Source organism: Puma concolor, chromosome C1 (genome assembly GCF_028749965.1).
Source record: "Puma concolor isolate L17-30 chromosome C1, mPumCon1.1.hap2, whole genome shotgun sequence".
Lineage (NCBI taxonomy): Eukaryota > Metazoa > Chordata > Mammalia > Carnivora > Felidae > Puma > Puma concolor.
In genome coordinates this window covers 152671438-152688609 of record NC_141674.1, presented here as the reverse complement: position 1 = coordinate 152688609, position 17172 = coordinate 152671438, and the positions used below count along the sequence as shown (strand labels likewise).

Below are 17172 nucleotides of genomic sequence, written 5' to 3'. Positions count from 1 at the left end.
TGATAGCTTAGAATTGTACATTTATTTCAAAGTGCTTACAAAATCAAAAAGATGTGGTTTTTTAATACAAGTTTCAAACTTAATAAAATACCCATAGCTGCATTTTAAAGTTTAAAAGAAAAGAAAAAATGTTAACGTGAAAGAAGTCTTGGATTTTTACTCACTAGATTTAATTACCAGATGTTCACAAATTTATTCCTATTAATTTCCCAGAAAACTGCTACAAATTCGAGAAAACATATCATCTGTGAATTTGTCAAAAGTACAAAAGAAAAGCACATTTCTGACAAATTGTATTCATTTAGTTTGTCCAGTTTAGTAATGCCGTAAGAGTACAAGTGAACTTGATTTGTATATTTTCCTTAGAGAAAGAATTATAAATTGATGTTTGTCATTTTTTAAACTGCACAGACTTTGAACTTCATTAATAAATTCTACTTTCTTCCAGGGTGAATACCTTTTCTGGAAATAAATATATTATTTGACACTTTTAAATTACTTTTTGTTTCTGAATGCATGCTTAAATAGATCAAATGAGCACAGTCCTTGAAATTACTTTAAAGTGGACCAAATTAAGATTCCAACAGTATTTATTTCCCCTTGATATAATTTAAAAGGTGTAAACTGCCACTCAAAATAGAAGTGCAATATCTGACATTGAACCATTTGGCAGTTTTTTAGGCGGAGGTGAATTAACTGCACTGTTATTTGAACTGAAGCATCTCATATATGTTAACAGATTTTGTATGATACAAAACTTTACAGCAAGCTATTTGAATGTTTATTAAAAAATTCTCAAAATGACATGGAAACATGTTTACTGTATAAATAAAAGCACTTAGATGTTAAGAGTGTACATTATTCAATATTTTACTCTTTACAAGAAAACTGGGTGTGAGTTAACCAGTACAAACTACCATACGATATTCATATTCCAGTCCTTGTTCATCATAAGACTATTTAATTTTTACTTTAGTAATGGATGTCTATTTACATCAATTATCTTTAAAGCATCAAAAAGTGAGTTGCATTTCGGTATAAAAACTCCATCTAAAATATCCTCTATGCCTAACGTTTTATAAGATTATCTAGTTAACGGACAGTGCAAAAGAACTGTCTGACAAGTTGGACTGGCATGGAAAATTAGTTCTGCTAGAGAAAGGAGTTCTGTGGTCAAAAATTTTTGGAACAAACTATGTCAAACAGAAGTAAACAGGATTTTCTGTACCTTAGGCTTTATCAAGCTCCCTGAAAAGGGTGAGAATTTCCCAAATATGTTTGGTCACTGAAATGGCTTCACAGACTGACCATGACCAAAATTCACAGAAACACCTTTGGAAAAGGACGAGTTAGAGAATCATATGAAGAGTTCTAATACAAAGTGTCATTTGGCAGAAACTTAAATGAATAATATCATATATCATTTTTAAAGTTTTTAGCCTCAACCATTAGCCTACAAGTAAGAAAAATTATAACTGACGTCAGAACGGTACCGCAATGCAATTACCTATAAGCTGGAGGTTAAGATACCAGGCTGCTGAGTCATATTATCATCCTCATTCAACATGAATGATGTAAGAGTGTGTTTACATTAGTTTCTTCTACAACACTTCTAATTAGAATACTGTATTTTATTTTATACCTCAGTTAACATCCTCTCACATTATCAAATATATGTTCATGGAAAAAAAATTAGCAGCCAGAGGACAAAAGTATATGGATTATTTATTCACACGTTTATACTGCTGACCAAATGAATCTGACAGCTAATTATATAAAAATATAACGTCAAAATGACTACCCAATACTTCCTTTCCAGGACTGTTGAAAGTAAAAGTGGATTTAAAATTCTGTAAGTTTACGAAACTTTTCTTTTTTTCAAGATGCTACCATTCATCCTCCATCCTTTAAGAAATCCGGAATTTTCTAAAAAGAATAATTAATTTGGTCACCAGTCATACTAAAATTACATCAATTTGTACTCACATTTGAAGCTGGAAGACATTCAGTTAAGGTGTAAGAAAAACACATGGTGTTTCAAATCTTCATTAAGAAAGACTTAAGAGTGTTTGCAAGGAAAGGGGCAGGATTAACTACAACAGCTCATATCAGGGGTCTGAAATGCTAAGGATGTGATGACCACTTTGCAATTTCCACAGTGATGCCACTCTGAAACAGGGTGTGGTGCCTGGTGTGGTCAGTACCCCCCACATTACACACCTGCATTCAACGACTTGCCAGTTTAGCAATGCCAAAACCTGAGGCTAATGTTGTCAAGAAAGGTGAACTTAGTTTCTGACTATCTAAACAAATTGGTAGATTACTTGATTTTTTTAACTTCGTAAACAGTTGGCATTATATATGAAACAATTTAGTTTAATAGAATACATTGAAATGTTGACATCTCATTAAAAATATGTGTCACTTCCAGAAAGTCTAGATTTAAATTTTTTTTTTTTCAACGTTTATTTATTTTTGGGACAGAGAGAGACAGAGCATGAACGGGGGAGGGGCAGAGAGAGAGGGAGACACAGAATCGGAAGCAGGCTCCAGGCTCTGAGCCATCAGCCCAGAGCCTGACGCGGGGCTCGAACTCACGGACCGCGAGATCGTGACCTGGCTGAAGTCGGACGCTTAACCAACTGCGCCACCCAGGCGCCCCCAGAAAGTCTAGATTTAAAAGGAAGATGCCATTTTAGGCCCTCTAGGTAGGTCATCACTAATGAAAAAAAAAAAAAAAATGCAGAGAGAAAACGTATGTTCTGTTAAGAACTTTTTTTTCCACAGAAGATAATAAAGCATATTGAAGAAAAATATACACTGAAAAAAATAAAGGAAAAAATGCTTCCTATAGCCTTATTTCTCTATATATTAATTTGCAGTCTACTTAAGGTGACGTAATATGAAATTTTAGGAACTACGATTTTCTTCTTCATAGGCAAAGACCAGTGAGTTTCTCTTCTTAAATTATGCAATCAAGGAATAAAGAAACCCTTCTACAAATATGGCACAAAATCCAGACTTCTAGTTCACCTTCAAAACCAACAACGAGGAAAAAAAATTCAATGTATAATTTGTAACCTTCAGGTAAGTATACATTAGCTTTATGTAGGCTTTCACATTTGGCTTCTTATATTATCTATCTTGTAAATACATTCTTCTGGATTTACAATGTTAAAAATTAAGGCTAAAAGGTATTTACATCAATTCATCATATACCAATGTTTTATGATACTAAGATATGTTAAGTGAACAGCTTTCCTAAAAGCACTACTATTCCAAATACAAAAACACTTCTTGTATTGCTTTAAATTATGCACTAAAGTAAAAACACATAGAAATAGGACAGACTTATAACAAGGTAGAAACATGGAAAAGCCAAAAAAGCATTAAATTCAAAGTAGTCCAGTTCATGTCTTCCAAGTAAAAAAAATTCACAGTATTTCTTCAGCTTTCAAATTCTAGACATTCAAATTGCCATAGTACCCTGCAAAAACTAACACATAAGTAAAATCATCAGCTGGTAACAACAAAAGGCTTTTTGCTTTTGATTAATTACACTCCATGAAAACATTTTCACAAGAGGGGAAATTTTTAAAGTTTCCAAGGTTTGTAATTTAAACCAGTATGTACTAGCAGGGAAGTGTTGACTCCCTAACTTCCTCACAATAAGAACAAAACAAAAACCCTGAAACATTGAAGTACATGTGAAATATAATTAGTTTCAATTAAAAAAAAAAAAAAAACACTGGAATCAGGTTAATTGCAACCATTTGAAATGAGAAATGAACAGCTTCATAATTTATCATCATAGATGAAAATTTCCTCTTGAAGATTACCAAAAAATAAACTACTCTTTATAAAAATGGTAGCTTTGCCCTTAAAAATGATTTGAAAGGTAAACTGCCAAAAACATGTCATAAAATTTAGAAGTACCTTTATAATATAATGTCAACTTGATATTTATACAAGTATTTAACCTTTTATTTGCATTTAGCTGATAAATTCAGAAAAGGAATACGGTCTATAAAATATATTATTCCCATTATTGGTACCAGAGACCTCTTAAATTTTTTTTAACAGTTATGAACACATCTAGGAAACAGTGTAAATACCAGAATACTTACATCATCATATACAAAATTCACAACCCCTTGTTGCAAGTGGTCTCTTCTCCTAAAGAAATCTTTAAACAAACAAAAATTTATTACAATTTTAAATATATACTTGTAAATGCTTAGTGCCCCTAGGTTCTAAAAAATGACTAATTTCATTTTCAATTTTTTAAAAAAAGGATTTTTTAGGGGTGCCTGGGTGGCTCAGTCGGTTAAGCATCTGACTCTGGCTCAGGTCAAGATCTTGAGGTTTGTGAGTTTGAGCCCCGTGTCAGGCTCTGTGCTGATAGTGCAGAGCCTACTTGGGATTCTCTCTTCCTCTCTCTCTCTGTCCCTGCCCTGCTCCTGTGCTCTCTCTCTCTCAAAATAATTAATAAAAATGAAAATAAATGTTTTTAAGGTTTTTTTAAAGTTGTTCTTTAAATTCCAGCTAGTTAACATACAGTGGAGTATTAGTTTCAGGTGTACAATATTGTAATTCAGCACTTCCACACATTATCAGGTGCTCATCACAAGTGCACTCCTTAATCCCCATCACCTATTTAACCCATCCCCCCAAACACCTCCCCTCTGTTGACCATCAGTTTGTTCTCTCTATAGCTAAAACTCTGTTCCTTGGTTTGCCTCTTTTTTCCCTTTGCACATTTCTTAAATTCTACATGTGAGTGAAATCATATGGTATACGTCTTTCTCTAATGGACTTATTTCACTTAGCTTGAACCTCTCTAGCTCCATCCATGTCACAAGTGGCAAGATTTCATTCCTTTTGATGGCTGAGTAATATTCCATTGTGTATACATACCACATCTTCTTTATCCATTCATCAATAGATGGATACTCGGGCTTTTCATAATTTGGCTACTATAGATAATACTGTTATAAATATCTGGGTGTATGTATCCCATTGAATCAGGATTTTTGTATTCTTTGGGTAAATACCTAATAGTGCAATTACTGGATTGTATGATAGTTCCATTTTTAACTTTTTGAGGAACCTTCATACTGTTTTCCAGAGTAGCTGCACCAGTTTGCATTCCTACCAACAGTGCAAGAGGATTCCCCTTTCTCCACAGCCTCACCAACACCTGTTGTTTTTTGTGTTGATTTTAGCCATTCTGTTAGGGGTGGGGAACTCATTGTAGTTGTGATTTGTATTTCCCTGGTGAATAGTGATGTTGAGCATCTTTTCATGTGTCTGTTGGCCATCTGGATGTCTTCTTTGCAAAAAAAGTCTATTCATGTCTTCTGCCCATTTTTTAATTGGATTATTTGTTTTTTGGATGTTGAATTTTATAATGTTCTTTATATGTTTTGGATACTAACCCTTTATCAGGCATGCCATTTGAAAATATCTTCTCCAGTCCCATAGGTTGCCTTTTAGTTTTGTTGATTGTTTCCTTTGCTGTGCAGAAGTGTTTTATTTTATTTTTTTAAGCTTATTTATTTTGAGAGAGACATAGAGAATGTGAGTGAGGGAGGGGCAGAGAGAGAGGGAGAATCCCAAGCAGGCTCCATGCCACCAGTGCAGAGTCCGATGCAGGGCTCAAACCCATGAAACCATGAGATCATGACATGAACTGAAATCAAGAGTTGAATGCTTTACTGACTGAACCAACCAAGTACCCCATGAGTGTTTTATTGTGATCAAGTCCCAATTGTTTATTTTTGCTTTTGTTTCCCCTGCCTCAGGAGACATATCTAGAAAAAAGTTGCTATGGCCAATTTCAAAGAGGTGACTGCCTGTGTTCTCCTCTGGAATTTTTATGGTTTTAAGGCTCACAGTTTAGGTCTTTAATCTATTTTGAATTTATTTTTGTGTATGGTATAAGAAAGTGGTCCATGTTGCTGTCCAGTTTTCCCAGCACTATTTGTTGGAGAGATTGTCTTTTTCCCATTGGATATTCTTTCCTGCTTTGCCAAAGACTAACAGACTACATAATTGTGGGGTCATTTTTTGGGTTTTCTATTCTGTTCCATTGATCTATATGTCTAATTTTGTGCTAGCACCATACTGTTTCAATTACTATAGTTTTGTGATCTAATTTGAAGTCTGGAATTGTGATGCCTCCAGCTTTACTTTTCTTTTTCAAGGTTGCTTTGGCTATTTGGGGTCTTTTGTGGTTCTACAAACATTTGAGGATTAATTTTTCTGGCTCTACGCTTCTTGAGATAGACACGTATTGCTATATACTTCCCTCTCCGCACTACTTTTGCTTCATCCCAAAGATTCTGGGCCATTGTGTTTTCATTTTGTGTCCACGTATTTTTTTTTAATTTCCTGGATGACCTATTCATTGTTGAGTACAATATTGTTTAATGTCTGTATATTTATGATCTCTCCAAGTTGTTTTTCTTGTAGTTGACTTCTAGTATCATAGTGTTGTAGTCAGAAAAGATGCATGGTATGATTTCAATCCTTTTGTATAACTGAGGCCTGATTTGTGACCTAACATGTGATCTATTCTGGAGAATGTTTCATATGTACTTGAAAAGAATGTGTTTTATACTGATTTAGGATGGAATGTTCCAAATATATCTGTTAAGTCATCTGGTCCAGAGTGTCATTCAAAGACATTGTTTCCTTGTTTATTTTCTGTTTAGATTAGCTGTCCATTGATGTAAGTCAGGATGTTGAAGTCCCCTACTATCATTGTATTATTATCATTAATTCCTTTATGTTTGTTAATTGTTTTATATATTTAACTGCTCTCATGTTGGGTACATAAATATTTGCAAATTGGTAGATAGTCTTGTTGAATTGTCCCCTTTATTATGATGTAAGTACCCTTCTATATATCTTATTACAGTCTTTGTTTTAAATTCTATTTGTTTTATATAAGCATTGCAACTCTGGCATTCTTTTGACATCCATTTGCTTGATAAATTTTTCTCCATCCCCTCACTTTCAATCTGCAGGTGTCTTTAGGTCTAAAACAAGTCTCTTATAGGCAATGTATAGATGAGTCTTGTTTTTTAATCCATTTGGACAACCTATGTCTTTTGATTGTGGAGTGTTAAGTCCATTTACATTCAAAATAGTCCTTGAGAAATGTATTTAGTGCCATTTTATTACTTGTTTTGTCATTGTTTCTGGAGATTTTTCTCTCATCCTTTCTTGTCTTTAGACAAGACCATCACTTTTGGTCTCTCTGTTGCACTCAGTCTCCTTTAATATTCTTGCAGAGCTGGTTTAGTGGTCACTAATTCCTTTCGTTTTTGCTTGTCTAGAAAACTCAACTATTCTGAATGATGGACTTGCTGGATAAAGTATTCTTGGCTGCAGATTTTTCCCACTCAGCACTTTTTTTTTTTTCAGTTTATTTTTAATGTTTATGTTTGAGAGACAGAGTGTGAGCGGGTGAGGGGCAGAGAGAGAGGGAGACACAGAATCCGAAGCAGGCTCCAGGCTCCAAGCTGTCAGCCCAGAGCCTGACGTGGGGCTTGAATTCACGAACTGTGAGAGCATGACCTGAGTGAAGTTGGACACTTAACTAGCTGAGCCACCCAGGCGCCCCTCCCACTCAGCACTTTAAATACAGCATGCCACTTCTTTCTGGCTTGCCAAGTTTCTGTTGAGAAATCTCCAGCTAGCCTTATGGGTTGTCCCTTATAAGTTAAGGACTTCTTTTGCCTTGCTGCTTTTAAGATTTTTTATCACTATATTTTGCAAATTTAATTATAGTATGTCTTGGTGTTGGCTTGCTTTGGTTGATTTTGATGGGAGTTCTCTGTACCTCCTAGATCTGGATGTCTCCTTCCTCAGATTAGGGAAGTTTTCAGCCCTTATTTGTTCAAATAAATTTTCTGCCCTCTTTTCTCTCTTCTTCTTCTGGGACTCCTATAATATGAACGTTATTATATCTGATGAAGCCACTGTGTTCCCTGAGTCTATTCTCCCGTTCCATAACTCTTCTTTGTCTCTTTTGTTCATCTTCATTATTTTCCATTTTGTTTTCAATATAGCTAATTCATTCCTCTGCTTCTTCCAGCCTGCTGTTCATTGTATCAAGCCTATTTCCAATCTCATTTACTGCATTTTTCATCTCTGATTCTTTTTTTAACTCTTTTTCCTCTGTGACAAGGGTCACCCTGATGTCTTATATTCTTTTCTCAACCCCAGTGAGTAACCTTATGATTGTTGCTTTACATTTTCCATCAGGCATGTTACTTACATTTGTTTTGCTTAGATCTCTGGCTGTGGCCTTATATTGTTTTTTCATTTGGGATAAATTCCTCCATCTTGGCATTTTGTCTAAGTCTCGGTCTTCTTCTGTGTTAGAAAGGCCAGTTAATTCTCCTCCTGAGAGTAATTCTACTCCTGAGAGTAATAGCTTTATGAAGAAGAGGTCATGTAGTATCCAGGGCCTGGTGCTTCAAGGAGTATCTTTGACGTTTGCTGTGTGAGTTCTGCTCTTATGTTTTGGCTGCTCTATCCTTCTGGCCAGTCATCTGTAGAGGTTCTACTTACCTGCTGTGGGCAGTGTTTGGTCGCTGGCCAGAACATGTCAAGTTTTAACTAGGTGTGCTCTAGTCTGCTTGTTTAATGAGTCCTGATACCACCTGCACCAGAACTGAGGCTGTATAGAACTCTTCTGTCAGATGTGGTGGAGGCAGGGGCTTGTGCTGGTCTTCTGGGGAAAGAGCCTGCCATTCTGAGACTAAGCCATGCTTGACTGAGAAGTGAGTCCTGCTAGAGCACAGGTTTGGTATAAGGAAACCACCCCACAGGTTTGGTATAAGGAAATCAGGCAGCCTGTGTACATGCTATGCCACTTCCCACATGCAGCTATGTGCTTATGCTTAAGGGTGGGGGAGGGAAATGACACCAGCTGGCTCCTTTGTTCCTGGAGAGGTGTCTCTGTGAACGCTGCCTCTCAGGGATGTGCAAGAAGAGTGAATATTCTCCCCACTGTGAACCCCAAGCATTCTTCAAATCACTGTTTCCATGCTGTCTGCCCCTAGGTTGTGTGCCTGCCTTCTCTCCAGGAGCAGTGCAGTACCCTCTGGACTCTATCCTAGTCAAGTCTGTTGACCTTCAAAAGTCTAAGCTTCAAGCCCTGCTAGTTGCAAGAACTCGTGAAATTCAACCTCTCTCATTTTCCAAGCCAATGCTTTGGGGAAACATTCTCCTTATGCATTCCCATTTGTTCCTCTCTCTCTCACCCTTCTCCATGACTACAGCTTCCTCCTCCCTACACCACCCATGATCCATTTCTCCCCTCAACCATGTCTGCACTCATCCTACCTTCTTTGATGTGGCCTCTTCTCTCCCTTTAGTTGTGGGGTTTGTTCTGTCCATCTTCAGGTTGATTTCTGGGGTACTTAGAATAATTTGATAGCTATCTAGATGTGTTCATGGGACAAGATGAGCTTAGGGTCCTTCTACTCCACTGCCATCTTCCCTCTTTCTCTTCATACTCAATTAAATCAAGTGATTTCATATCCCAGGCAACTGAGACATGAAAACTTTCCAAAACTGAGCTACAACAATCTTTCAGTATTCATATTGCTCAAGTTTTTTTTAATTTTTTTTCACAATATTGCTAAAGTTTTAAAGCCTTAAAACTGATTGAATTTAACAGTGAATAATGGTGAAAAATACGTAATATTACAAACTTGTCGAAGAAGACGAGATATTTTTCAGAGAAATAGCTACGGGTCACCTGGGTGGCTCAGCGAGTTAAGTGTCTGACCCTTGGTTTCTGCTCAGGTTATGATCTCATGGTTTCATGAGTTCAAGTCTCACATCAGTCTGGGCTGATAGTGCGGAGCCAGCTTAGGAGTCTGTCACCCTCTGTCTGCCCCTCTCCTACTGTCTCTTTCAAAATAAATAAACTTAAAAAAATCAGTAATTTCAAAAAAGAAAAAGAAAAAGAAAAATAGCTACATAACGCTATACCCATTTTTAAATGATGAATACCTGTCAGTGCTCGAAGCTTCACACAGCAAGCCACATAATCATCAAAGAAGATTCTGCCATTCTTGCTGTACCGTTTAACAATAGCAGTTAATGTTTGAGGGCTCAACCTATAACCTAGAAATAAGAATTAACAGATTAAAACTTCTAAAACCAAACACCATAAGAACATCACAGCATTGCATTTTCTTTAAAAACAATCAAAAAAAAAATTCCAAAATTCATTCCATAAAAATATATACTAAAAATAAAACACATTCATATTGAAACTTATCAAAGGCTTTACTACTAATGGTTAAGTGGTACATAAACATCTAAATTCTAGCTCTGTAATGAAGTCATAGCTAAGAAAAAACAAAATTATGTTTTTGTATTTTTAGAATATATCTTTATTTTTAAATAATGTCTAGAATATTTTATATATTTTAATGCTCCAATATTTCAATTCTGTAATTTCATAGTTCTTTAAAGAATATCAAGGAAAGATTATTAGTGATTTTTGCTATCACTTAAATTCTTTATTTCCTTTTTGCCTTTTTTTTCATTGAGGTATAATTGGCATATATAATTATATTAGTTTCAGATGTACAATATAATGATTCCATAGTTGCATATATTACAAAATGATCACTATAATAAGTCTAGTTAACACCTGTCACCCTATATAGTTACAGAATTTTCTCTTCTTGTTATGAGAACTTTTAAGATCTATTCTTAGCAACTTTCCAATATGTGCATACTTTACTGTGAAGGATGCTGACCTAGAATTATTGTCTTTATATATTACTATATTAGCAGATTTGGACAATCTACTCAAAGAGGAAAACAATAATAAACGTAGAGAAATTTTATGTGTAGCTACAATCCAGGGAACTTGCTAAAAATAAATAAATAAATAAATAAATAAATAAATAAATAAATAAATAAATGGAAAGGTATAAATTAATAGAAGTATGGAAACTTATGTAATTATATACAAATGTATTTTAAGCTTCCTAGTAGAGAGTTATGATCTGAATGTGTAATGATAAAACTCTTATTATTTCCCATAGCATTCTCAGCAAAATAATTTGAATATTTTAACATGTATCTGAAGATCTTAAATTTGAATAATCCACAATATCTCTCTATGGCACTCAAATGCCTATGTGAACTCTGGCAGTTTTCTTTTTTGCCTAAGGTTATAGTACCTTTTCTACATTATGTTGAATTAAGGATCAAGTTTAATCCATTAGGTATTAATGCTTTAACTGAACTATATATGATGTGTCCAGGACTGTCTCTAAAATGACCATCTATTAAATTAAAATGTCTAATTATAAAGCAAAACAAATCACTAGCTTTAGCTTCTTTAAATTGGAATTTGAGATAATTTGCATTGGGTTCAGATTTTAAATTTCAAAAGGTTAATTTTCTTACAACTGTATTTTGTTTACAAATGAGTGTAAAAAAAAATCAAAGGGTAAACACAATTAGGAATACTACATGAACTGTAAAAGCAGGTTAAACACCATTTTATATTACCACTTTTGAAAGAAAGCAGACTGAGAACCTCAGCTTACCAAAGATAGGATAAAAATAAAGTTACATTCTTTTAAAATACTCTAAAATGCAGACTTTGCATTCTGAGGTATTTTGGCATACACTGTGTATACTAACCACATAAGAAAACGAAGGAAAATTTAGAAAACATGGTTTTTATTGTTGAAAAGCTAGAGTATAATATGGAAACCAGTAATATATTGAGATAAGCCTTTGCTATCAAATTAGAGCTCTTACCACAAATGAACACTATTCTATACTCAGGGATTGGAAAAACCAATATTGTTGAAATGTCCATATTACTCAAAGCAATATACAGATTCAATGCAACCCCTATAAAATATCAATGGCATTTTATCACAGAACTAGAACAAATTATACTAAAATTCGTATGGAACTAAAAAGACCCCAAATAGCCAAAGTAATCCTGAGAAAGAAGAACAAAGTGGGAGGTATCACAATTTCAGATTTCAAGATATACTATAGAACTGCAGTAATCAAAACAGTGTGGTACTGGCACAAAAATAGATAAATAGATGAAAAGACCAGAACAGAGAGCTCAGAAATAAACCCATGCTTATATGGTCAATTAATCTATGACAAAGGAGGCAAGAACATACAATGGGAAAAAGTCTCTTCAGCAAATGGTGTAGGAAAATGGTACAGCCACATGCAAAAGAATGAAACTGGACTATTTTCTTACATCATGCACAAACTCAAAAAGGATTAAAGAACTAAATATGAGACCTGAAACCACAAAACTCCTAGAGGAAAACATAGGCAGTAATTTAACATTGGCTGAAGCAACATTTTTCTAGATAGGTCTCCTGAGGCAAGGAAAACAAAAGCAAAAATAAACTACTGGGACTACACCAAAATAAAAAGCTTTTGCACAGTGAAGGAAACCATTAACAAAATGAAAAGGCAACCTACTGAATGGGAGAAGATATTTGCAAATGACATATCCTGTAAGTGGTTAATATCCAAATATATAGAACTTAGACAACTCAACACTAAAAAACCCCAAATAATCCAATGAAATATATGCAGAAGACCCAAACAGACATTTTTCCAAAGAAGATAAACATATGGCCAACAGACACACAAAAAAATGTTCAACATTCCTAATCATCAGGGAAATGCAAATCAAAACCACAATGAAAGATCCCATTACATCTGTCAGAATGGCTAGAATAAAAAATACAAGGAATAACAAGTATTGGTGAAAATGTAGAGAAAAAGAAACCTTTCTGCATTGTTGTTAGGAATGTAAATGGTACAGCCATTGTGAAAAACAGTATGGAGGGCCCTCAAAAAGTCAGAAATAGAGGGGAGCACCTGGGTGGCTAGGATGGTCAAGCTTCAGACTCTTAATTTTGGCTCAGGTCATAACCTCACAGTTCGTAGGTTCGAGCCCCACATGTGGCTTACCAATGGGGAAGTCTGCTTGGAATTCTCTCTCTCTCTCTCTCCCTCTCTCTCTGCCCCTCCCTGCTTTTTCTCTCTCTCAAAATAAATAAATAAAGTAAAAATTAAAAATAGAAATACCATATAATCCAGTAATTCCAATACTGGAATATTTCCAAAGAAAAGGAAGACACTAATTCAAAAAGATATGTGCAGCCCTGTATTTACTGCAGCATTATTTACAATAGCCAAATTATGGAAGCAACCAAAGTGTCCATCAACCAATAAATGGATAAAAAAGATGTGGTACATATATACAATGAAATATTACTCAGCCATATAAAAGAATGAGATCTTGCCACTTGCGACAAATGGATGGACCTAGAGGGTATTATGTTAAGCGAAATAAGTCAGAGAAAGTCAAATACCATATGGTTTCAAAAATATATGGAATTTAAAAAACAAAACAAAGAAAAAAGGAACAAACAAAAAAGGCCCTTAAATATAGAGAACAAACTGGTGGTTACCAGAGGGGAGATAAGTGGTACAAACTTCCAGTTACGAAATAATTAAGTCACCCCAGGGGCGTCTGGGTCGCTCAGTCAGTTAAGCATCCAACTTTGGCTCAGATCGTGATATCGCCGGTTATGAGTTCGAGCCCCGCATCAGGCTCTGTGCTGACAGCTCAGAGCCTAGAGCCTTCTTCAGATTCTCTGTCTCCCTCTCTCTCTGCCCCTCCCCTGCTTGTGCTCTGTCTCTTTCTCACAAATAAACAAACATTAAAAAAAAATAAAAAGGGGTGCCTGGGTGGCTCAGTCGGTTAAGCATCCAACTTCAGCTCAGGTCATGATCTCACAGTTCACAAGTTTGAGCCCCATGTTGGGCTCTGTGCTGACAGCTCAGAACCTGGAGCCTGCTTTGGATTCTGTATCTCCTTCTCTCTCTGCCCCACCCTTGCTTACTCTTGCTCTCTTTTTCTCTCTCAAAAATAAATAAACATTAAAAAAAATTTTAAACAAAATAATTAAGTCACCCTGAAAAATACAGCATAGGGAATAGAGTCAATAAGATCATAATACATGTTGTATGGTTACAGACGGTGAATATACTTGTGATAAGCACTGAGTAATGTATAGAACTGTTGAACACCTATACGGATACGAATAGAAATGCTGTATTCTTGAAATTAATATAACACTGCATATTAATACTTCCAAAAATCTGGCAAAAATAAAATAAATAATTAGACACCTCAGCAAATTAAAAAAGAATACACTATAAATGGTGGTTACCCACAATTAGAGGAATGCATTTTAATATACTCAACAGAGGAAATTCAGAAATTAATTTTATCAACCACAATGTATAAAAAAGATCATCTTTAAAAAAAAATAGATAAAATGGTTTTGTTAAAAGTCTTCAATCAGAATTCATCTACAATCTTCAAATCAAACTGGGCAACAGCTGGTGAAATAATAGATTCCTTTGTCACTTAACAAATTAAAACAGTTAAGATTCATTTCATCAAAGAACAATTATCTGGATAGATTCTAAAGAATTTTAACATTCTTACCCATAGCAGCGATGGCTTGATTCAATTCATGATGTTCCACTGTGCCACTTTGGTCTTGATCAATAGTCATGAAGTTTTGCTTCCAGGCATTAAGAGCTGCCCAAAGTTCTTTGAATTCACTAAACCTCATTTTTCCTGTGTAATCTCTCTGATAGTTTTATTAATAAAAATAAATTTTGATACCAATGAGAATTTACTTGACCCAAAGCTGTAAATCATTGACTAAAAAACTATTAGTATGCTTCTGCAAGTTAGCTAAATTCAGCATATGAATAGATTTCTACTTCAAAATGGAAGAGCATGGAATTCAAACAGAATCTTACAAAGTATTTTTAAAGTCTCTAATTTACTGTAGTCATATACAGCCAACAATTGCTTAGTTATATTCAGAAAACAATTATTCCATATTCTAGTATTTTCTATTTTTATTCAAGGATACATCCAACATGGCGATCATAATTCTGCAGGTTTCCAAACTGAAGGCTGTAAAACATATTTATTATTTGAATTGGAGTCTGCCCAATTTTATCTATGTAAAATTATGACAATTACTATTTTATAAAACAAAATGTTTAAAAATTGCCAAAAATACACAGTCACCCCATCAACAAACTTTGAATGCTTATGCATCCATAGTAAAAAAAAAAAAAAAAAAAAAAAGGACTAAAATAAAAATTACTACTACTCCAAACTATTCACATCTAGTAAGGGGATTTGGTAGTTATATAAGCAATTATAAAATAATTGAAAATTATTGTCACAGGGGAAAGGAGGGCTTTGATCTTCCCAACACAAACGACGAGCAGGTTTTTTTTTTTTTTTTTTTTTTTTTTTTTTTCAACGTTTATTTATTTTTGGGATAGAGAGAGACAGAGCATGAACGGGGGAGGGGCAGAGAGAGAGGGAGACACAGAATCGGAAACAGGCTCCAGGCTCTGAGCCATCAGCCCAGAGCCTGACGCGGGGCTCGAACTCACAGACCGCAAGATCGTGACCTGGCTGAAGTCGGACGCTTAACCGACTGCGCCACCCAGGCGCCCCAAACGAGCAGGTTTTTAAATAGAAATCTGACATATACGGAGTACACAAAACACGAAAGATGTAGAGATGTGATTAAAGTTTGAGATGAAGGACTGGCTTGTGATGACATCTAAAGGGAGAAGAGGGTCAGATCATGAAAGTCTTGAATGCCACCCTAAAGATTTAGACCAAGGGAAGTCACTGAAGAATTTTACAGAGCAGAGGGGCAATTCTAAAATTTCCATTACAGAAATACTCATTTACATTAAACAGACTGCAGAGTAAAGTAAGATGAACCCGGATGTAGGTAAATCATTTGCTAGTTTACTGCAATCAATCAAGTAAAAATGTGAACTTCTGATCTGAAGCAGCTGTTTTCCCTTGGGCAAGGGAAAAGGCAGGAAGAAAAAATAAATATAAACTATCTTAATATCATGGGTTATTAGAAATATTAACATTTTCATATTTATAGAACTATAACTGAAGACTCACACTAAGTAGAATTTTTCTAATCCTTTTCACAATTATATTGAATTAGTATGCTGATTTACCTCATGACTTATTATATCAGTCTTGATAAAAGAAATATTACGTCAGTACAGTTTAGGTAAGCTTACCAAGTTCTTACTCTTCGCTCCTTAAAATGAATAAATGAATAAATAAAAATGCTTAAAATTATCTTATTTTGTTATTTGATGTTAGCATATTTTGAAATTTTTATGAGAAAAAATATTTCAGCTAAATTTTAGACCTATTAAGAAAAAAAATCATAAAACATTCTACAAGTTAAAATAGCTGATTTTCTTTAAATGTTTATTTAATACAGTGTCAATGTTAGAATAGGTGGTTATAATATTTTCAGATGGACAATTCAACAGACACTCGATGAGTATTCACTATGAGCCAGGTAGCATGATTTTGTGATTTTACATAAACATACAAAGGTATTATAGTCCCAATTTACAAATGAAGAAACAGAGGCCCAGAATAATAAAGTTTCCCAAGTCATAAAGCCAGTAAGTGTAAAAGTCAATACAGGAGCCCAGTCCTCCTTCAAATCCTGTTCAGGTGGGAAGAAGCAGGGTGGCAAAGTTTCCATGAACAATCCCTGGATGGCATTCCATCATTTTGTCAGGCAAATGGTTATGTTTTGCTTTCAAGTTAACATGGCACCCATCCGTTATGTGGGAGAATCTCAACAGATGATAACAAATGGCAAGAACTGAGTCTTCATATAAGCATACCTTCAATCATAAAATAAGATTGAATGTATATGTATAGAAGATTAAATATTTTTGACAAAGAATAGAGAAGAATTTTTAGGAAAGTTCATAGATTTTTAATACCCCATTGTAATGGGAAAAAATTAAATTTCTAAAGTCATAAACCATTAGAAAAAGGAGAATAAGAGAACATAAAGGAAAAGAATTGTAAAATAGTAAGATGAATGGAAGTTAACTGATGTAGATAGGAGAAAGTGACCATGAACACGCAATAAGAAAAGCTGAAAAGTAGCCTAGTTATCCAGGGGAAGACCCCAAACATGTTTAAGAACTGGTAGTATTTCTAAATATGGGTGTGCAGGTAGAGATAAAAAC

General features: G+C 34.7%; 1 protein-coding gene across 18 annotated transcripts in view; it reads right to left on the bottom strand.

Annotated features, from left to right (window-relative positions):
- Nucleotides 1–17172, bottom strand: part of GCA (grancalcin) — a 49380-nt gene continuing 32208 nt past the window's right edge. For 16 of the 18 annotated variants that reach the window (XM_086718772.1, XM_086718764.1, XM_086718763.1 and 13 more), the window contains 6 exons: nucleotides 14994–15037; nucleotides 14555–14702; nucleotides 10036–10149; nucleotides 8288–8385; nucleotides 4128–4186; nucleotides 1–3496 (listed from right to left, as the gene is read on the bottom strand). In XM_086718772.1, the coding sequence (XP_086574898.1) occupies nucleotides 4145–4186; nucleotides 8288–8385; nucleotides 10036–10149; nucleotides 14555–14702; nucleotides 14994–15037 (446 nt within the window). In that variant the 3' untranslated portion in view covers nucleotides 1–3496; nucleotides 4128–4144. The remainder of the gene's footprint in view (nucleotides 3497–4127; nucleotides 4187–8287; nucleotides 8386–10035; nucleotides 10150–14554; nucleotides 14703–14993; nucleotides 15038–17172) is intronic. The other 2 variants (XM_086718778.1, XM_025931333.2) reach the window with 1 other exon arrangement.